Genomic DNA, 23361 nt, shown 5'->3' on the forward strand with positions numbered 1-23361 from the left:
AGACCCAGAAATCTCTAGTCGAGCTTCTATTTCTAGTATAACATTTCTAATGTTTCTAAAAAAATATTAGACTCTAAAAAATCTAAAAAAAAAAAAAGAGTAGTCTAACTAGAAAATCAATTTCTATACTAAGTTACATGAGACATGCTAGTATATCTATTGGTAGTAGCTAACTCTAGTCTGGATGGTATTGACCTTTTGCAGCTGTATCACTTAATCACTTAGTCAAAAGGTGCCATGACAAAAATCAGAAGTGAGAGCCTGGAGTATCAAACAAAGTCACGACGGTTGTTTTCCCCAAGTTGTTTTTGCCAGTAAGGCCATGACTTCTACTTGTTCAAGTTGAGCTAATTTATCTGTGAACACAACTCTAGTCTGGACAGTATTGACCCCTTACAGCTACATCATTCAATCAAGTAGTTGTTTGTGGCTCATAGGCAGCAGTATTTACAAAATTTGGAAAAGCTAGCTTAGAAAGCGACCCGTACCTTTTCCCTTCTGACTTCTGTGTTGATTTGACCAAATTGCCAACTTTGCCTGAATTTGCGCCACATGATTTAAACCTCTATGTCATAAATTGTGTTTTCTCTTACACCAGAGCAGACTTAAAAGCATAGTAAAGTCCGGACACTTGTTAGTTTTATCATACATGGTAGGTTCCATGATGGTGGGGCGTTTTCTCTATGGTTGCTAATGATTGGATGCATACCTTCTCCATAATGCAATATTTTACTACATCTTATTAACCGTACTTATGAAGTACATGAACATTAATCATTTTACCTTGTAAAAAGCACTTACTGCAAAATCACTAATACACAGAGGGCTGCTATCCATCTCCATCATTTTCCCCCATCAAAAGGTTTACAATAAAATGACATGTTTGGTTTGCATCCTTGTCTTTGTGCAGCTGACCACATAGCACCCCAATATCAACTAAATAAAAGTGATTTTAGTCTACCAACCAAGTGAGTTGCTTTCTGAAGACCGTGACATCACATACAAAGGGTTAATAGCCATACTTGATAAGTTCAGCTTTTAGCTATTTTAGCCTAGTTTCCAAGCATATTGATAGCAAAGCATTACTAGTCATTAGACTGTAAATAAGTGACTATATTTGAAGCAATTGGTGTACACTTCACAGCTTTAAAGATGTACACTACGAATGTTATGATTTATGTCAATCTTTCAGATCATACTTACCATAAATGCCACCCATCCTTATTCAAAGAACGTTTCCACATCATCAAATCCAGTATTGTTCAGATGCCTGAGGTTTAAAGCTGAAATCAACATATCAGCACATTTTCTCCTTTAAAAAGCTAGTTTCTAGCTAGCTAGTCATATGTAGGCAATTTTCAAGTAGCTGGTAGCTTATGAATGCTAACTTCACCTTTCTGTCATTTGCAGTTTAAGTAATAGACCACCATGTGAAACTCACTAAAATATGACTGTAATTGCAAAAATTGTCAAATCTCTTGTTTGAACTGTGTTTTGTGATGCATCTCTGTGTTAACATGCAGTTTCAACTGTTGTGGCTTGCTGAGCCAGTTTGGTCAAGTGTGTGTGTTTGTGTGTGTGTGTGTGAGTTTTACTGATTGTCAATGAATTTTTGAATGTAGAGTTATTGCTTCTCAGCTGCTCTTAGATGTTCCCTGCTATCAATTTGCTCTGGTGTACAAATGATGTCTTTTCTCTATCATAAATAGTGTATATTTTTGCCATACAGGTGGACTTCTTGACTAAAATCTACAATGTTTGTGACAGTGTCTTTTGTAAAGTTGTTTATGGTCCAGTTTTAAGAGTGTATGTGGATGACTGGAAATTTGAGCGAATGTATTCTGTATGCATGTATACGTAACGACAAGCATTCAAAAGAATTTAAACTTAGATGTTGAAAAACGATGTAGAAACTTTCATCTTGTGTTCAACCTGTAATATTGAGTCACGTATAAGTGTACTGATGTCCAACATCCACGTCTACTTGTGTGAATTAACTGCAAAATAAATCTGTGGTATGTTGTTGTACTTTCCCAAGACTGACATTTTTTCAGACTCTAAATTTATAGGAGTTTTATTTCTACCTCCATGCACAATGAATACGTCAACAACATGTACAGTTGATTCATTTAATACATAATCTAATGCTTCCTTTCAAAAATCTACGCAGTGTGTGAAATAATCCAGTACAAGTGCTGTGGTTTTCAACAAGAAAGACACCATCTAAGGCACATGTGTCAAAATCGAGGCCCACAGGCCAAATCTGGCCAACCACAACTATTTCAAGAAATCCAAGATACTAGCTTTGTGCTTAAATATTATTGTATCATTCAAATCAAATCTGCTTCATTTGTAAAGTGCCAAATTACTTCAATGATAAAGACTATTAAGTATGATAACATTTTTAGAAGTACTCATTGAATACAGACAACACTATAATACTATACATTCTCCCACATGATTAAGATTATCTTGATGTGGCCCCCAAATGAAAATGAGTTTCACACCACTGAAGATGGCCCTGTGGCTAAAGTTAGCATTGAAATAACAATTAGAGTAAAGATAAAGCTGTGTGGACAAATCGGCTCATTCATTTACTTACAACCTGTAAACTCAAGCATCTGAAATCCTCTTCGGTCCAGGGCCAGCTCTGTCTCGGTTGTTGCTTCCTGTCTCACGATGGCACCATAACGCCTCCACAGGTTAGACTCTGTTTTTCTTCTGCTTTCATATCTTATGTAAAACAACAGTTGAAGTTATGCCGTCGTCATTTTCAGCAGAGGAATGCCACGCTTGTATTGTTTCTTCACATTCAGAATTGTTTTTCCTCCTTTTACAAACAAGAACTACACAGCAGAAATGTTGGCACTAGACGAAGGCAATCCCAAGCCCCCGTGGGTTCGAATTGAGACCTGAGTGATGCTTCTCTTAGCAGGAGTGAGATTTGGATTGTGACACCTCCAAAGCCATTTCCGGAGCTCTGCCTGGACCTGCAGCCAAGCATATAAGGTGGAGTGTAAAGCATCTGTTTGTTCATCTCGAAGCATTCTTTTGTCACAAAACCACAAAATTCCCACCTCTCCATTCATGAAGCAGTAAAGAAGTGCCACAACAAATCCCTGCAACACAACAGAAGTCACTTTAAAATCACTCAATATCAGTAAATGCTGATTGTGAATACACTCAATAGTAAGATAGATGTCGATATTTTATTGTGTAAATAACACACACACAGAAATAAACACAATAATTAACTTAGCTTGTTACAGAGTGATATGTTGTTAAAAAGAAGCTCCACATTTTCATGTTTGAAAATGTTTGTGCTAGTGGGATTTCTAACCACATTTTCCATATTAACCAATCTCTATGCCTGGGGAATTTAGTTGCTATGCTGTTAACATGTAAGATAAATCAAAACATAAAGATACCCACAAGACATAAACGTATGGAAATGAGTTTTGTAAAATCGAGAAATTGAGATATCGCAAACTGTTTGCGATATCTCAAGTAATATTTCTCTATTTTGTATTGCAACTTTTTTCTCCATTTAATATTTTCAGTAGAGTTGAAGTGTGCTAAGGTTTTTGAACCAAAATGCTAAGTGGTTATCGACTTTAACTATCTTTTGTTTAAATGCTGCATTAACATGCTCCACTCGTTATCCAAACACAAGTGGTTGCTACAGAATCCATCAGGCAGGATGTGTCCACTTATGATCCTCTTTCCAGTTGTATTTATGAACAAATCTGCTCTAAATTGCTTTTACAAATACAAATTAGTTTCTGATCTCATCCACTTTGATAAACTCACATATATTTAGAAAATAAATTGGTCAAATTGGAATATTTCTCAAAATCTCTTAGGGGAACAGCAGTTGCAGAACTGTGCTTGCTCTTAAAAGAGATTGGCTCTGTTCAAGCCAATGCTAGCAGGTAGTGACGAAGTCTATAAGAACCCCATCATGACAGATATGCAAAGAGGAAGCCTTTTTCCTCTAAGAAAAATATTAAAAAGTTTTCTAAATAAAGATTAGACATCAATATATGCCATTTTATAGATACAATCTGCCTCGAAAATACATAATACTCCACCTCCCTTCAAAACTGTTGTATACCTGAAAGGATCCCAGGCCCAGCTCGATGTACAGCCTGGCAGCCACTCCAGTGTTCTCAGGCAGGAAGGCAAACACAGTGTAGTGCATCCCAAACAGAGGAATGAGGAACAGGGTTGATTTAGCCAGTCGCCTGACGCAAAAACAAAGCGATCAAAAGACTATTACAGATTTGACAAAACTTAGGCCTCATGGTAAATAGGCTGGATTTACGTAGCGCTTTGCTAGTTCTACAAACACTCAAACTGCTTTCCACCTTTAGCCACAGTCACCCAGTTGCACTGCATAGACATGCATTCACACAGATCAATGGGTAACATGGGGTTAATTCTCTTGCCCAGGGGCACATTGACATATATTTCAGAATAAAGCTGAAATCAAAATATCATGCTTTGAGCTCTCACTGAGCCACAATGTAGAACTCTGTTATTTGAGGCTTTAGCAGTGAAACAAAATTAAACATTCAGGCAATTTTTACAACAATAAATGGTGGTTAGAGATGTGTATATAGGCCTCAACATCAGTGTCGGCTGATGTTAGTCATATTTTAAGATATCAATATCACTCCGGTAAGTAAAACCAGGCCAATAATGACAACAAATTTTTATTTCCATCTTGTTACTATTTGTGTTTCCAGAAAGGAAGGGAGTCGGCCATGTGGTCATGTGACACTGATATTGATGCAGTACATGATTAGGTGTTTAACTGAGGCAGACAAGTGATATGGGTGTTTTTCTAGCTTTTATATGATGATGAAAGTGTAGAAAAATGTAAATAATATGTCTGTAAATTTTGGTTAAAGGCCATAACTGCAGTATTAATATCGATATTGGTCAAAATTTTCATACCACTGCATCCCTAATGGTGGTGATTAAAATGCCAAATAAGGATTTATTTACATCTAAGACAAGTTTAGATTGAATAACTAATGCAATAAATATAAATAGCATAACTTATTTAAAAACAGCAACTTGTAAATCATGTTGTTTTAATCTGCTTACTTTACAAAGACATGATAAACTTTTCATTTCAGTGAGACAGAACAGTGAGAAAGAAGATCCACTTATTAAGAATCAAACAACAGCTAGGCTATTCTCTGACAGATGTCTCTGTTTATGTTTGTTGGTCTGAAACTAATAGATGAGATTAAATAATTTATTTTACGACAGCATAAATCCACTTTGATGTTGACCATCTCACCAGTCACACAAAACAATAAAAATCGGGGTTTTAACGTGACTGCTTCAGGATTTGAAATGAAAAATCCACCTGGATGTTTCATGCTTAGATTTGCATTGTGTTTTCCTTTAGTCACACCTGTGCATTGGGTCTTTTTGTGCTCATGTCTCTGATCCACCTGAATAAGGATGAAATTTGCAAGGCAGAAGTGAAGCTTTTGAGCGTGTAAAACATTCATTGAATGGGTGGAACAATTCTGTCGCACAGCGATGAAAGAGACGTCTATTTCTAGTATCTAGATTCTATTTTTATTTGCTCTCTTTTGAGATGAATTCAGCTCAACAAAAATCTGCCCTAGTCAAACTGTTAATACAGAAAATACAGTGATTCAGGTGAAGCAGTATTTCTGGGTTCTGTGTTATACTGAATGAAGCATTTTACAGAAAGAGGCCATTCATTCTGTTAAAGGATTTTTACATTGTTCCCTTGTTGCATTGCTTGCATAGCAGTTTTTAATCAAGAGTAAAATGTATACCCTATAAAATAAAATAAAATAAAAAAACAGCTCTTACAGGCGCATACTTTGTTGATTTTAATAGCGTCTTTGAAGGGCAGAGCTCTACTAATCTCCTAACCTTGATAATCCTGTTCCTGAGGAAATGACTTCATGTTGTGTTTTTAGAGTCTGTGTTCAAGCTTGATATGCTGTGCTGCTTTGTTGAGACTTACATGAAGTGACCAGCGTCGCTGTTTCCAGCCATGGCTGAAGATTTAAGCTTTTGGACCAGAATCCGGATAACGTTTATGAAGATGACTATGTTGACCTGTCAGAAATATATGCACAAACCATCAGCATCAATTATAGTTAAAATAAAACCCAAAGCCTCTCTTTATTCATTTTTTAAACAACCAAGTCACTTATGTAAAATTTATATACAAATTAAAGCTTCTATGTTATTCTGATTGTGTGAGTAGGGCTGCTTATGCAAATTATGTCACTTAAAACTGAAATTCTTCTCCTGCCAGAATGTTGCAGCTTCATTGTTAGTAATCTGGGAAGCAGGTCTCTCTGCCCACAGCTAGAGAGAAAATCCACAGTGTGATTAAATGAGAAATCAGACAATTTCAAATTGTTTAATCACACTAATGGTTAAAAAGGCAATTAGTCACTTCAAAAATTGGGAAAATGTGCAACTTGGTATCATTCCCTTTCTGTTTGAGTTGCAACAAAAAGGAGCTCCAGTCTCATAGATAATCAGCCCTGATTTTAAGCAATAAAATTTAATTCTGTCCAAGCAATTACAACTTATCTAAAGTCACTCTAAACTTTTTATTAACTTATTATTACTTCAAACTGCAAAACCGCAATGAGAAGTTTCGAGTACAAGAGTTACAGGTTTTGAGAAGAAAGACTTGAAATCCTGTTTTCAGACTGAAAATGTGTGCTTTTGGATTGTTGCAGAAAAAATTCCTCCGTACAAGTACAAATGGAAGTATGTGTGAACCAGAAGAGAAAAGGAAATGAAGCAAATGTAGCTGTAAAAAAAAAAAATCATAAAAAAAAATCATTTTATCATGTTGCAACAGCTTCCCAGCTCGTCACTCACCAGCAGCGAGCCTGTTATTGGTCCTTTAATGATCCACCAAATGCCAACGTTGTCATTGTCATCCCAACAACTGCAGTGAAAGACAAACTGCATTCAGCTGAGCATGAAATGAGCAGCTTCAATGTAACTAATATCAAGAAATAGAATGAAGTTTACGACACCCTCTGTCATCATAGAGAAATCTGGTCAGAACCCAAAGTATGAGAACCATTGATGGCAGTCCTATAAATACAAAAGCACATGAATTATGCACGGTAGATAAAATATTGACATGCTGTTAGATCTAAATAAATCTTCGTAGGAGGACATGACTTTATGTTTACTCTGCATATCAAATTTATCTTTGTCCTACTTGCATCACATTGCCTAAGTAGGTATCTGGTGCAGTCATAAAATCAGGTGAAGCGACAGAAATAGAGTAGAAAACGTTATAACGTGATAACTCTTGAACATTTATTTTTTCTCCTTGTCAGCAATATGCTTCTGTAGCTTCTGTAGCATCTCATTATGAAGTGAAAGGTAAATCACTCATAATTTTCAATCTATTTTGCAAATAAAAATCAGAAAAGTGTGGTATGCATTTGTAATCTGGCCCATTTACTCTGAAGTTCAGTGTTTTCTGTTGCCTTCAGAAGTCACCTAATTTAAAAATTAACAGGATTGTGACTTAATATTAATGTAATTCTAGCTGTTTTGTGATGGCTTCAGACGTTTGCCAGGCAACATTAGTGACCAAACGGCATCAAAGGTGCACAGCAAACAGGTCAGGAATGAAGTGCTACTGGTGTTTAAAACACAATCAGGTTTTGAAACGACATTCTAAGCTTTCTCACTTAATCTGCCATCTAAAAATTGGAACTAGGTATGGCACAGCTGCAAACTCGTTGGAGGCTCTGAACACAGTAGCCCAGTAAGGAGAGTACTGAGTAAAAGAGCAGCAAAGCAACTCTGGAAAAGCTACTGTGGAAGCAGAGGTTCACAGCTCAGGTGTTGGTCAGAAGAGGTTCTGTGTAAAAGATGCTACAATGCAGGAGACACAGGAAGCATGTGGAATAATGTGGACTCTTCAATTGACATAAATATGTAGCTTGTTGCCTTTGATGCAAAGCCCAATTTTTGGAGGATAATGATCATTGTAAATTACCATGGATATCCCATTCCTACCATAAAACACTGTGTTTCATGGTGCTGTGGCGGTGGTGTCTATTTACTTATTTATTTATTTGTTTGTTTTTGGGGTTTTTAAGCAGGGACAGGGAAACATTTTGATGTTACAGGGCAAAACTGCTGTAACATCAGTTACAGCAGTTTTATTTTATAATCATCCAATTAACAATTACATCAAATTCAAATAACACAAAAAGGGTTTATGGTTGTAATATGACAAATTGTAAGAAAAGATGTAAAAAAAAAATACTTTTGCAATATCTTTCATTTTGATTAATATTCATTTTCATACAACTATGAAACCCATCACAGTTAGACTTTATCCATTTTTATTCACTGTTATCCCCGAATATAAAGTACACTTGTACATCTTACATCATCTTACACAATTATTATTTTCAGTCAGAAAAAAATAGGACCTTTGGCTTATATAGTGAGCTAAAGGTAGCAGGAAATGTGCAGTGTAACCTTGTGTTTTCAAAACTGGTGTATGTTTGAAACGTTTGATCTGATTATAGTTCAGGAGATTCCTCTAAGGGGTCACTAAAATTAATAGGAGAGAGAATGCAGAATGATTTTTTTTTTTCCCTTAAGCCTTCACCGACAAGGTTGAAGGAAATTTGTTTAATCCTCAACAAGGTTTGATGGACAGAGGCACAATGCGTTTCTTCTTTATCTCCCGTCGCAGCAGGTGACGCTCTCCTGAACTCAAATCTTCCCGTCTTGCAGACACCGGCTTGTTTGTGAAATGCCATGGCACGGTGGAGCTTTTCAAACAATTTCACTAAAGCTGCTTATAAAACCTCCCGAGTTGGAGGCATTGTGTCACCCTGAATGCAGGCGACCCGACTATTCTTTAATTATACTGACACAGGGTCTGCACGTTCATCCCCAAGGGTCTGATCCATCCTGCTGCTGCACTTCGTCCCATCTAACCACAGATTCTAGTTGAATCCCTGACACAAAGACCCCATAAGCAGTGCTTGTATGTAGCACTAGCTGAACATATAACTCATTACTGACGTTACAAGAACAACAAGCCCAATGTGACCTGTAAACTTTTTTTACCTGCTGTCATTTCTGTTGCATCCAACTTTTAAGAGCTTCTCAGTAAAAGGGGAAAAATAACAAGCTGCCTGCCTTTTCTTTACTGTTAACCCTACAGTAACCAGACAGTAGCTGCCCTCTTACTGTGGCTGAGTAATACTGCAGCATGTTGGTGGCAGAACAAATTAAACAAATAGGGCTTGGGAAGTTTGAGAATAGGTAAATATAGGATGAGGTGACATACGACTGCAAGAATAAATTCAGAAACAGGATGTTGTCTTGTTTGGGATAACATGCTACGCAGATCTCATTAAATCTGCGTAAAAAGCTCAGAGAAACGGAAGAAATAACTATTACATGAAGCACAATCGTATCTGCAATCAGTCGCTGTGAGAACATCCTGTCAGCAGGCTTTGAGGAAGCTGATTATCTGAAAACAGATTATCAGTCTGAATGAGTCAGAACTGTGTGCCAACCCAAGTCAAAAACATAAAACTTAAAAATGTTCTAAAACTTCTTAGATTTTTAATGAGATAACAAAATCTGTTTTTATTTAAATGTGGCACAGAAACATGTTTTTTTTGTTTTTTTTAACAAGACAAAGTCTTTTGATTGGCTGATAATTCCCTGCCATTGCATTCCTGCACCATTCTGCTTTATTCTAATCTCGCTTCACAGCTCAGTCTGAGCTTTCTCCCATTGAGGTGGATTCCTTCAGTACCATTGCAAATGAGCCAATCAGCAAACATAATGTAAAGTTGTGAAATGATGTTGATGTTCTGTGTCGTTTTAGAATCATAATCTGCCTGTAGTTTTAGCAACAACTGAACAAAGCCAGTCAGTCCATGTTGGCCACACTTCTGAATATTGAATTAACTTTAACAGCCATCTTGTTCAGCTCAGCACTTCTCTTTTTAAAATGGAGGACAGTTGTTTACAGAGCAGGCAGTTTCCAGTCAGCTTTCTCAAACTGGCTCATCATTACATACGTTACTGAACGATTGGGAAAAGTTTAAAACTTCAACAGACTCCACACCTCCAAGAAGCAACCGTCGGAAGCCCATTGGATATCCTGTGAGTTATCCCAGCAAAATGAGCATAATGTTGTAAACAAACATATTTTTCATGTGTTGCTTTAACATTTTACGGCTCTGTGATGTAAAAGCAAGTTTACAGCCTCAAATTATTATTTTCAGTCAGAAAAAAATAGGACCTTTGGCTTATATAGTGAGCTAAAGGTAGCAGGAAATGTGCAGTGTAACCCTGTGTTTTGAAATTTATGGGTGGATAATATTAGGTTTAACACAGCAGTGCCCTGCAGTGCATACAACTATGAGTCTGTGATGAATTTGACATGTACAGATGACTGCTGCCTTTCTTACTCACCCCATCCAATGAGAATGTACCACCAGAAGTATTTCCTCTGAGAGACGAAAGTGAGGGCCAGCAGGGTCTGCAGATACATGCCCTCCACCAGCAACCAAAAGTAATTGGCTAGGATGCTGAACTGGAAAAAAGCCACAGCTGACTTACACCCAGCCTGCAGGATAAAAATAGACACGGAGTTAAAGGCATCCATATATAGAACTACAGATGAGCTTGTATCTATCCCAAATCGATGTTCCTGCTTTCAAGCTAGTTAACTTTTGTAGAAATTTATTTGTTGGTAGAACAAATTCAACTAGACCCAGCATTATTTTGATCCATATTTGTAATCCATTAAATGACAGAAACAGTAGGATTAAAAAAAGAACACTGTTCTTATGTAGGTTCCTCACTGTGCTGACTTTATTATTTGACTTCCAACATTTCAGACTGTATCGCCACAATTAAATAAACTTCAGACATGTTTTTGTATTTCACTGTGAGTTTTACAAATATTTTAAACTCAATAAAGTGAAGTTCTATAAGTATTGCATTTGTGAGAAAAATGATGGGCATTAAACTTGAATAACAGATCTATTATTTGATGAAGAGCAATTAAAATTAAAATTCTGACACTTTTCGACCACATGTTTCATTCACTGAAGACACTCACAATAGCCCCGCATTATTTAGAAAATCTTCTGTTTGCTTGTTCAAGTCCTGTCTGCTTATTCCTGCCATCTCAAAAGCAGAGAAATTCTGGTTTTTGCATTCTGATGCTGGGAGATTTCACCTAAACAATTTCTCTTTTTGTTGATGGACACCGCAGACCAAATGCAGCCAAAAGAGTTCAACACCTGTGCTGAATGGGATAGACTGAGGCTGGCTCTCTGCAAAGCTATTCCCCAAGGCCAACTCAAATGACTCTGTGCCAATGCTTGTATATTCCCTTGCTGCTTGTGTGACTGAAGGATGAAGAAGAGACTGACAGGAGGGATTTGGTTATTGATTGATTTGCCAAGTGAACATCTAGAACTCAAGAAGTCCACTGGGATGAAACTGTCTGCCATTTTTTTTTTCCTGTCCTTTGGTTCCCATTGCTCTGGAAGGTCACTTCATATCAATTGGTCAAAACGTTTTCAACACATGGTCAAAAATTGGGAAACAGATCCTAGTTTAAATCAGTTAAATGATAAACTACAGAATGGTCATTCACTATTCTAGTCAAACCCATTTTCATTCTTGTCAGTGGGATTAGACTAATGTTTGTTCTTTGTTTAGATTTTTGATTGAATTAATCTAGGATTTTGCTTCTGTTTCTTATCAGTAAATATCAGTGACTATAGCTTAGCTTGATAAATAATAAATTTACTCTTTGATTCAAGTGACACCTCCAGGTGATTTTTCTTTGAAGGGAATGAATTTTAGTACCTTTTTTGACCGTATATATCTTATCAATCTGTGGGAAAAATAAAGGAATTGGGGTCAAATATCTAATTATATTGTTTAATATTAAAAATGGTGATTATATAGGATTACAGTTTAAAATTGTGTTAATTTAAACCACAGCAGTGGAACTTTAACTCTACTATGGTTGTTTTCCTTCTCAACCACCACATAATCGTCCCTGTTGGAATATTTATTTTAAATTAAAGTGGGGGTTTTTTTTGTTGTTTTTTTTTTTTTAAAAGAAGAAAATGTTATTTGAAACCTCATTTTATAACGACAACATCTGAATAATACTAAAAATGATTTTTGACTTCTTTAAAATTGCAACAGTAAATACTGGGTAGGATCTAAAGTCGTTCAGTTTTTCTTTTGACTTCCCATCTTTGTCCCTCTTTTCGCTGTTAAAACCTTGTTATAATCCAAGTTATTATGGGAAAAAAAATCCCTTGACTAATTTGCAGGCTCACCGTAGAAACGGAGCAGTGGTCGAGAGTTTCATCTGCAAACAGCACCGCGTCCTTAATGAACACAGCACTGGCTCTCAAGACGAATGAGGAAAACAGGTTGATGTGGATGTAGTTCCTGGTACAGCGAAACTTCCTGTGCATCACAACACAGAGTCACACACCAAGGGTCTTCTTATACCATCTATGCAAATGAATACTCTTCAATATACTGAGAGGTTGGGGGCAAAAAAATGTATCAGTGTAGGAGATGATAATTCAGGTTTTAGATATTAACCATAATGTAAGGTAACCAAGGATCCCAGTATTTTTTCCTTAGTTCTGTCATATCTGTATGCATTCAGTGCTGTGGTGCCCTTACCTGAAACCTGCGAACACCACGATAGCTGTCAGGAGAGTGATGAGTGAGGTGGCATACCCTACAGTGTAGACCTGTCTGAACGTATGGAGGTAACTTGTCTGGAAGAAGAAAGGTCAAGATCAAACTGAAGAAAGATGTGAGGCAGACACTTTTAAACAGATCTGTAAGTTTCCCTTTAAAGAATCCTGCTTCAGATGCAACAATAATAATAGTGTCATCCATTGGCTGTATTTCTGTGAAAGAAGTCTGAGCTAAAGAAGGTGAGCATTGAGAAAGCCTGATTCCAACAAAGTTTGTGTGGGTGTACCTCAGATTCAGACTCGCTGTCATCACTGAAATGACAGGCGTCTTCGTAAGTTGGGTACATTTCAGACCAGCCATCAGCAGTGCAATTTCTGTACACAAACCCTGACAAAAGAGCAGACAGTGAGGATGTAAAGAAAAGCTAGAGGGGGCAAAAACGTGCCTGAATTATCGTCACATCTGCAGAAAAATTTTTCATCAGATATCAGTGAACCCAATTTTAATTTTATTTTCAATGTAAAGTACAGTATTGTGTTTCACTTGTCCAAATGAAGTTGCTGCTCATGATTGGGCCGTTAATCTTATGCAGACTGTTAAAGGTTATTTGTGATTTCCAGCAACAACTCTTGCTGATATTTTAGCATATGTAACAAAAAAAAAATATTCTCTGCAGCAAGATTGGCTCTTGTGTCTTTGGCTTTAATTATCTGTATACATCCCTCCCAGTTTTAATGAGATAAATTCTATGTACGTTCTGGTTTGAAGCTCATCTTTGCCATCATTACTGGCAAAAGGAATCAGTCACAAAAATACACATGCACAAAAACCAACATATTGATTTTTATGCATATTGCAAGACCTCATGCAGAGTTAATTTTCTTTGTATGGAGCAATTTGAAATCTTCAGGGAAGAAAATTGTATAAAATTCATATTCAATTATGTAAAAAAAACAGTATTGTCAAAATAAAATTTAGATCAATCCAACTCATTCCAGTACAAACTAATCAAACACTTGTGATGGTTATCCTTTTGTCTGTAGAACTGGAATGTGTTGGAAGCGTTCTGCATGCATTTTGATTCAAATTGGCATAATTGAATCCCACAATCGCGGAAGATTTGTTACCTTTGCATTCAGGATACAAATCTTCAATGAACATCATTCAAAAAGTGGATTAAGATGTTGACTGCTGCTCAAGTGTCCACATCATCACACTACCAACACCAGACTGAACTGTTGATTCAAGTGAGAGTGGATCCATACTTCTGAAGAAAATGAAAGGATTTTGTGTGGAAAACCCACGTGACCAGCCTATTTGGCCAACATGACGCATTCAAAGTCATATAAATCATTCTTCTTCACCATTCTGATACTTTCTGCACATGGAACCAGTGGGAGTCCAAATATTTAAAACTTCATTGTCCTTTGTTTGGGTGATCTGCAATTCAGTGTTGTCCACTGTTTCACTGATGCTAAAGGACAAATGAGCGTTACTAACGACGACATCTAATGAAATGTAGCATTAATTAACAATACAACAAGGAAAGCTGTGACATTTTATGCCAGTTTTACTCTCAATCACTGTAAACAAGAAAACGTTGTAGATTTAAAATAAATGAATATAAAAAGATACTTATATTAACATCCATTTCACCTCATAGTAATGGTATGACATAACATTTTTCTTCAGAAACACAAAAAAGACAAGAATTGTATTGTATTAACTAAAACTATATGACAAGATTTCAAACTCTTCCCGTCAGAAACATCCCAGGGCAGTGTGTGTTCATGCCAGCAAACATGCATGAATAATTCATACTATGTTTTTCCATTACTATCCTCACTTTGCATTAGCACTTTGATTATGTTCTATATAATTAACCTTAGCAGCAAAGATATTGTGCACAAGAACACAGTATTCCTCATCTTAACAACTGCGCTGATTAGATGTTGAGTACAAGTGTTTCGTTTATTTTTATTTTAATGAGGATGAGCATTTGATGAGCTTTGCAAACCAACCTTGATTGCTGGAGAAATGCTGGAAGACCTCAGAGCAGGATAAATTGACAACTTGCCCAGCTTCGGCCCTCAGCCAGCATCCAATCTCGTCCCATTCTGTTTTGCACCCTGCAAAGCAGAGGGACGAAATTAGAGGGACAAGTCACTTATAATCTGTCGGTTAGCACCTGTCATTATTGCATTTTTTTGCATGAAGGAGAAATGATAAAACTCATTCCAGATGCTTAACATTAGTCCGCTTTATCCATTCTCGAATCAGCAAAATAGTTCTTTTTTAAACAGATAAATAAAGCGCCAGAAAGGGTGTTCCTATAGGATCATTATCCAAAAAAACATATCAAAACTGGTTTTTGGGAAGTATGATGAAGTCTAACATTAAACTGAAAGTCCTGATCTCTTACCAATTGAAATGAACTATAACATATCCATGCCGAAGGATATGATGGATATGTATGTAAACTTCCGATCGCCTTGTGCAGTAAAACCATGTAGACTTTAAACAATGTTAATCTGTGACTGATAAAAATTTAGACTAGCATTTTTGCCAATCAGTCAGAAGGAAAAAGACATTTTCAGCCTGAACAGCTGAGGCAGATCTAATCTGCTGTTTACACCACAGAAAAAGCCAGAAGGCTTTTCCACTCATAACCATCAATGTTTGCACAGATTTTGGCAGTCCATTAGATATTTTTGGGTTTACTCCAGTGTAACTGAATGTGAGGAGTAAAAAAGGACTTTAGCTATGCCCAAAGGGTAAGGCCAAACTGGCACTTAGGGTGTTTCGTTCTTTTAAGCTTTTGGGATCTTAAATAATTGTAGTGAAACTACAGAACTATATAGAAATGTCTTTTAAATATGTCTCTCATAAACAAGATCTTGTTACATGCTAAAATATTTTTCTATTACTGATAAATAGAAAATGTGAAATTAGGGGGAAAGGCAGCTCAGTTAAAAAAGAACAACATGAGCGCTACATAGGTTATTTAAATTAGTTTCTGCTTCTTCAGACTCTGCATTTAGACATGCTGGTGATATACAAGCAGAAATGTGTTTTCTCTCAGTTCCTTATTTCATTTCTACAAAGCCTCTGTATCTAATCCATTATCAACTCTATTACTCCATCCCATATAAATAAACTAAGCATTTCCCTCCTTTTACGTAACCACGTGTACATTTTGTCAGTTTTAGTGTAACACTAGCAAATCATATTGGAGCTACAATGTGTTACTGTTCACACAAACCCTGGATCATTTACCTCAGCATCTTCTTCTCCGTTGCTTTCAGCCTGACTCAGTCAAATAATCCTGAAGCCGTGTACTTCCAGGCTGGTTTTTATGAGACAGACTGTTTGCTTTGAGGTTTTGAGACGTTGAGATTTTTTTACACAGCAGGTGGCAAACGCCATCAAATGTTGATGCTACATTCATCCCACAAACATGCAGATTGTGGGTGTGCCTATCCGAAATGGGAGACTCCTTCATATATCTTTCCAGCGCCGCATGTTTGCTTTTATGCGCACTGGCTTCAGACAAAGGCAGGAAAGTGAAAGGACTCAAATTTAGCAAGCGAACGACTACACAATGCAGGGAGATCAGTCTTTTCAAAGGGACTCAAATTGTTGTGCTTGTTTGGCTTAAACAATACAAGACTTAGTAACAACAGAACTGTTATTGTCTTGTTTCCAAGCAACATCCCTAGATCTCTGTTTCCAATCATACATTTGATGATTTTGGTTCAATTGAAGGTTTGGTTATTCATGTTTCTTTTCATTTAGTCATACGGCGCCTTGAACTTTTTCACATAGTTTCACATTACTTTACTTTGATACACTTAAAAAAAAACTCCAGTCCTTCAAACTTCCTTTAGAAAACACCTTATCAATAAATAGTGTTTAAATCTGTCTGTCCTTCGAGGGTTTCAGAGGTTAGAACATCACTCTGTTCAATGGATCATCTATAAATGGATATGTTATGGTGATTCTTTAAAAACCTAAAAAATATTTTAATTAGAACAAGATATGGATTCCCAGGAAGCTCGGTAACATCTATTTGGTTTGGTAGTCAAGAAAAATCTTGTAATGTTTAAAATGCTTGCAGTTCATTTGGATCTTTGGAGATTACCTTCTAGTTCTGATGTGTTTTTATTCACTCGAACTGCAAATTAATCACATATAGAAGAAGGAACTAAATCTGTTTCACACCTTTTCCTGCGAAGCTCATCTTGTTGTGAGGGGAGGAAATACAATGCGGATAAGACAATAAGAAGATTAAACTGACAGGGAACTGCATTTTGGAAAAATAAAGGCCATATTAACAAGTTGCTTTTAGAGTATTTGTTTGAGTCTAGCTGGTCAAAAAAAGAAACTTACACTTTCTACATCTTTACAAAGACTTAATTGCTGTCTGGGATTAGGAGATGTAATTCTTCTGTACTGAGGCTGTTAAACCAAGGACGCTGGGATTCGGCATTATCTCCCATTTTTAAATTGGTTTGAAGGAGTGTATTTCAGAGCAGAGTGTATGTAGGTTACGTGGAAGGATCATCCCAGGGTTTACATAGATTGGTTTTAATCTTGACACAATCCTAATTTAGGAAGAGACAACATCTTCCAAAAACTGTGTCAACAGCGACGGTGTGTTGCAAACGAATGCCATTAGCAATGTTGTTTGCTCAGACACAGCTGCAATACTGATGGTGCTAGATTAATGGCAGGAGAGCTGAGGGAAATCTGATTGAATTACTCAACTTCAGGTGCAAAAATCCTCTGATGAACTAGAGAGTAGAACTGAAATAATTTCCTGCTGTGAAGCACCGGATAAACTGATTGAAAGTGAAAGAGGTAGAGAACAGAGTGCATTATTTGCCTTCAGGATTAACATGCAACACCAATTCATCACCAAGTCACAATATGGAGGATTGGGCAGGAAACCCTGAATGTGGGCGTTCTGAAACACATCCAACACTGCCTGGATGTTACCTGCTTCTTCACACAGACAAATCTGGTTACGTTGGATTTTCATTGTAGAAAGACCGAGGTATTTTGTAGGTATGCTAAAATAAAATCTATTGCCAAGCATATTTGAATGTGTAACAGTTATTTTCCATGCAAGTTACATTTACCTAGCAGCTTCTCCTTCATGCATTAAATGATTCAATGTGCTTTTTACAAAAGCACAGCAGAAGAAACTCTTATTCCTCATCAGAAACGAACCTGCTTTGATTCTTGCATGTGTGTTTGAGGAATCCTTGAGTCTTCCGCCTCACAGATCACCCCTCAAACAAATCATACAAACTACCTCTCAGCCCAACTCTCCTAAAAACAGTTGTAAATGGCATAAGGGAGAAGCATTTTTATAATGTAGTGAAGGACAATCCAATTGTAAAATTACATTTCTTTTGAGTTATGTTTATATACACAACTTTTTTTATATCAATCAAGTTATTTTATTTTGCTACAAAGTGGCGCTATGTGCTTGGATAGTACTAAACACCACTCCTTAAAAGCAATAAAATTGTGAAATTGTATTCAATGTGTGAGATCAAAAGGAGAGCAGTTAGAGTTATAAATGCCATCACAAACATAGTTACAGTGATGTGAAAAGGTATTTTCCCACTACATATCTCTTCTGTTTTTGCTACTTCTTTCACACTTAAATGTTCAAGATCAATAAACAATTTTTTATGTAAATACAAAATGCAGTTTTCAAATGTATTTGTTTGGTTTTTTTCATTAGGGTAAAAAGCTTTCCAAAGCAGTATGGCCCATTTGAAATTATTTGCACCCTGTGTCAAATCATTCATTAACTGATTGACACTTCTTCAACTAAAACCTTAAGGTTACAAACTGATACCTGACTTTTAACTCTCATTTGTCTTTGAATTTCTTCAGATCTGGGCATGATTTGTTGCGTTTTGAGATATTTATCCTACGTCATGTTGTCCTTTGAATGTGGTCCTGGCAGTAATCAAGGATGTTTCTAATTTCACTTTCACAAAGTTTAGATAATTGTTGTTAACTTAGAACTTAAAAAGGCAGCTAATTACTTTACCAGCTTTTCTTAAAGGGACTGCTTACAATTGTTTATCTAACACATTTAAGTGCATCAAAAAGTAAAATCAGAATATTGCTGCAATTAGGGAAATACGTCTTCAGAGCACTGTGTGAGTTAAACGTCAGTAAGTTTCTTAGTTTGAGTCGAGGATGTGCTTTCGTCATTAACATGCAGCTAGATTCTCAAGCTCCTTGCAGGTAACATTTGTGCAAGTACGCTACTTGACTTTTTGTTTAAATCCCTTCAGGATCTTTTAGAAAATTCAAAATGACTTTCTTACTGTGTGCAACCTTTGCACAAACAGAGCACTGCAAGAGGCCTCAACTGTCCTGTCACATTCAAAAACAGAAGCCCTTTCTGCCTTTGCCATGAGGGAGTTATGACAATGTTAATGCCTGAAAGAAAATTACATGAAAACTATATCTATGCACAGATTTAGCCTTTTTAAGGCTTTGGTTGTTTTGATCAGTTGAGAAAAGGCTTGTTTGATTTTAAATGCAGTTTTTGGGGTTTTATTTATAAATTGCCTCATTTTGCTTTAGGACTTGCTCCTCTCTCTTCTCATTGTTCTAAACATTTTTAACATTTCTTTACTGAAATCCTTTTTTATTGATCTCATGTAATAAACATTTAAAACATACCAGTCTGTTAAATTATCTAGGATTAGATGAGCTTCATTTTTTACAAAAAGAATTACATTGATAAATTAAATCTTCAATGATATTCCAATTTATCAAGACAAACTGTTTTTCATATATGTTTTTGTTGCTGTGATAACAAATTTTTTTTTAAAAAGAAATGCAATCTTTTTCTTCTTTTTCTTTCTTATAGTGACCTGTTTGGAACAACTTAAAAAATATATCAACTAAAATACATAAAACTATGCATTGTAATAGTTTTAATCATAAATATGATCCTCTTGCTACTTTTTTTTTTGCTTATTTAGCAAAACTTTAGGCTTTGCTAAATAAGCAAAGCCTGGACATTATTGTAGTATTAAAAACAATTTTTAAAAAAGCTGGTTTGCAAGAGTAGCTTATACTTATTTAATTCCAAATGTCCCCTTAAAAAATCTTACTTTTTAAGCGCTTGAAAGCTAAACCCTTTAGCTTTCTCCTGCACCACAAAAACGATTATGGGACATCCCACTCCTTTGATAGAGTTGAGGCAAAGGGTGAAATGCAATGGGGATTATCAGGTAATAAAATAAATAAATAAAAATAAATTAGTCTCCTTTTCTCTCTTGCAGTCAGCTTTACTGATTTGATTTGGTCTCAGAGCAAAATGTCTTGATTTTGACAATAGTACACAGCCATGACTAGGCTAACACTGAGAAAATGTTCAGCAGAATTTGTCCTAGTTTCTCTAATAATGAGGGGAAATACAAGTTTAATTCAAGCTATGTGTGCTTATTTTAGATTCTTGACATAGATAAGGTTGACAACAAGTTCAAATGAAGGTGGTGAAATATTTCCCAGAGGGAGATCCAATCATCATGCTCAAACTCACGTCTATAAAATCACGCAAAGAGCAAGATATACGAAAAATGCGAGGAGCTAATTGTGAAAGGAAGTCATTTTTAGACTCAGATTAGAGCCACCAAAAACAGAGGCACAATTATAAGATCCAACAGAGGCATTCGGGCACATTTATCCTCATCACAATGCAAAAGCATACAAACCATACATTATAAAAAGTCCATACAGTTTCCGTGGGAATGGCTTCTTTGTTTTTAATTACCAGCTGAGGGAAGCTTAAGCTGCATCAAGCTGTCGAGAGTTCAAAGAGTGACTGACGTATAAAGAGGCTGATAGTTCACTTCAAAACATAATTTTTAAAGAAAATGTTTCTCCCCTCCCCTAAGCTGTGCTCTATTCGGAGTCCTTGATAAACAGGCAGCTGTAAGGGGGCGGCATGGGGGCTGCTCACTTTGCCACTTGAATGTCACCTCATTTTGGATTAACAGAGACGTATGAAATGACTTTGGACACAGACTGAGTGCTTTCAGAGCAATGCTGGCGGAGGAGCAGGAAGATGCCTGCAGTCCTCATTCAGTAGACCTCTCAATGACGTTTCACGTGTGAGTGCAAGGCAGTTTTATATATATATATATATATATATATTTGAAATGCATTTGTTATTCTGTATTTCAATATAGTATGATGATGCCTTTTGGTTGTGTTTTATCAATTTAAAGAAAATGTTTTACATTTTCTCAGTTTATATCTACATCCTTTGATATAATTAAATAGGTTGTACATGTTAGAAGGAGACTGCTAGTTATTTTTCTTCAATTTTATGGAATCAAGTCAATAACAAAAACAATTTGGAGTCTAATTTTAACATGATGTTTTCAATAGGTACATGAAACATAATGTCTGTTTTGACCAGTTACCACCAGGAGTTACGAAGATCTACAGTCTTGCAAAAAATTATTTGGAGCCTGTTGATTTTTCCACAAATTGTTACACAATTTATTAAAGTTAGTGGCTGTAATGTGACAAAATGTCAAACAGTTCCAGGTGTGTGGACAGTTTTGCAAGGCAGTATGTAATTGAGTGAAGGGTTGCATTAATCTCTGCGTGACTCCGGAGTTCTGCGTGGTCACATGCCACCAGCACATTGACCGGACACCGACCCATCAACTCTATCAGATGAATTCATCAACATTAATTTATTTGCATAATGAGCATAGCGTACTTTGGAGCAATGTTGTCGGAGGACAACATTGCACCAAAGTACTGAGTAGCTTCAGCCTCAATTAAGATCAAAGAAGTTATGAAATGTTAAACTTCATTATCCCATGTTGCGTGTCTGAGCCAAGTTCTAATATGATGCCAGTTCCTGAGACATTTGAGCCCACAGGGAAATGCCAGGTTCAATACTCTATCATAAAGTCAACTTGGTCAGATTGGAAGGACAAGATGTTGAGGCCTCACCAGGGAAAAGGGGCATATTTCACATTGAGTAAATGATCAGTGCAATGGAGTTAAAGTAAGAGAACACATATTTCCGCAAACCTTTTTTCTGATATTGTGTTGTGAATGTCTCCATTTTGTGTTTTGAAATTCCATTATCACCATTGTACGCTACACATCTGTTTATAAATTACTGTAAAAATCTGGTCTCTGTCAGCTTATTCATAGTGTTCTTTTGTCAGTAAATGCTGGGTGCACATCATGGTTATGAATCAATTGTTACATCAATATAATGAACCCTATTAGCCAATGCGTTTACTTTTCTCTTCTTCTTATCTAAACTTCACCCTCCCTCCTGTTCACCAGGGCTTCTCTTATCTTACATCAGAACAGCAGCATGAAAAACTCACAACTCCCTCCACCACGTGTTTTTCTTTTGTTGTTGTTTTGTTTGTTTTGTCAGCTTTGTGTAATTTAATATTTCTAAACTGTGCTTTTTATGAGATTTGACATGTTGTAAAATGTTGTACTTTTGTCTTGTCAATTAGCAAAATATTTCCTCAAATATATATATATATTTTTGGTCAGAAGTCTTTTCGGCATTGGGACATGTGTGCCATTTTTGCTCAGTCTCTTTCTGTTGAATGATTAAAAAGAAACCTCCTTTTTAGGTTACTTTTTAATCAGCGGTATGTACCGCTGATTAAGTAACCTACTTTTTAATCATTCACTATTTTAATAATGCACTATTAGGAGTCATTTTTTATGCCTGTGTGTGGATCTCAATATGATTATTTTGTCCTACTTCGTGTTGTCAGACAGGTCATATTTAAGTTACATTTTTTCTCCAGATGTCTGAATGTAGCTAATGAATCTGAACTCAGCTTCCAAAACATGTAATCAATAACATTTAATTCAAGACTCTATGGAGTGATTGATTTTTCCCATTCAACAAGGCTTGTTCGGATATTCTTTTCCCCTTGATCCAGTCTGAGCTGTTTTCATTTTAACTTCCCATGTTAGCTATGTCTGAGTTATGAGATGTTTGATTATTTGAAACATTTGAGAATGACAAAGCTAGAAAAAATTAGGAAATTTGTAGTTTTTCTCAGAAATGTATATCGATAAATTAGTCATAATAGTAATTTTATTATTCTTATGAAATAGAAACTTAAAATTCTTTTTTTTTCAGAAACCGACTATTACCTGTAATCTATCACCATCACAATACACAAAAAAGTACACTTGTGAGATAGTATATATCAGTTTAAAAAACAAATTCTAATTTACTGTGAATCAAACAGGGCGATTTATAATTTCTCAAAAAGAATGCACCAGGTAATCTTTAAGATATTTTTTCCCCCGGTATATAACTTCAAATACTGAAACGACAAACTTCAACCAAAATGTCTTTCCCTCTAGTACAGGGGTGTCAAACTCAATTTCACCAAGGGCCACTTCAGCATATTGGCCCCCCTCAACGGGCCACATTGACGGTACAAATCAGGAGTGCATCCCTGCTAAAACACACCCCAGACAAAAGGTTGACTTCCCTCATTCAGTTCTGTAGAGGCTTATGTGTCAAACTCAAGGCCCGCG

At 36.2% G+C, this 23361-nt stretch overlaps 1 protein-coding gene across 1 annotated transcript in view; it reads right to left on the reverse strand.

Annotated features, from left to right (window-relative positions):
- Positions 1 to 319: 319 nt before the first annotated feature.
- The window catches only part of LOC103135821 (pituitary adenylate cyclase-activating polypeptide type I receptor-like), a 26083-nt gene continuing 3041 nt past the window's right edge, over positions 320 to 23361 (reverse strand). The window contains exons 3-13 of the mRNA XM_007548749.2: positions 14793 to 14900; positions 13058 to 13158; positions 12751 to 12848; positions 12393 to 12525; positions 10498 to 10651; positions 7059 to 7119; positions 6898 to 6967; positions 6020 to 6114; positions 4115 to 4244; positions 3078 to 3119; positions 320 to 2990 (exon numbers count right to left, since the gene is read on the reverse strand). Coding sequence (XP_007548811.2) covers positions 2847 to 2990; positions 3078 to 3119; positions 4115 to 4244; positions 6020 to 6114; positions 6898 to 6967; positions 7059 to 7119; positions 10498 to 10651; positions 12393 to 12525; positions 12751 to 12848; positions 13058 to 13158; positions 14793 to 14900 — 1136 coding nt within the window. The 3' untranslated portion in view covers positions 320 to 2846. The remainder of the gene's footprint in view (positions 2991 to 3077; positions 3120 to 4114; positions 4245 to 6019; positions 6115 to 6897; positions 6968 to 7058; positions 7120 to 10497; positions 10652 to 12392; positions 12526 to 12750; positions 12849 to 13057; positions 13159 to 14792; positions 14901 to 23361) is intronic.

This window comes from Poecilia formosa, unplaced genomic scaffold, assembly GCF_000485575.1.
Source record: "Poecilia formosa unplaced genomic scaffold, Poecilia_formosa-5.1.2 Scaffold27, whole genome shotgun sequence".
In the NCBI taxonomy this organism is placed as follows: Eukaryota; Metazoa; Chordata; class Actinopteri; order Cyprinodontiformes; family Poeciliidae; genus Poecilia; species Poecilia formosa.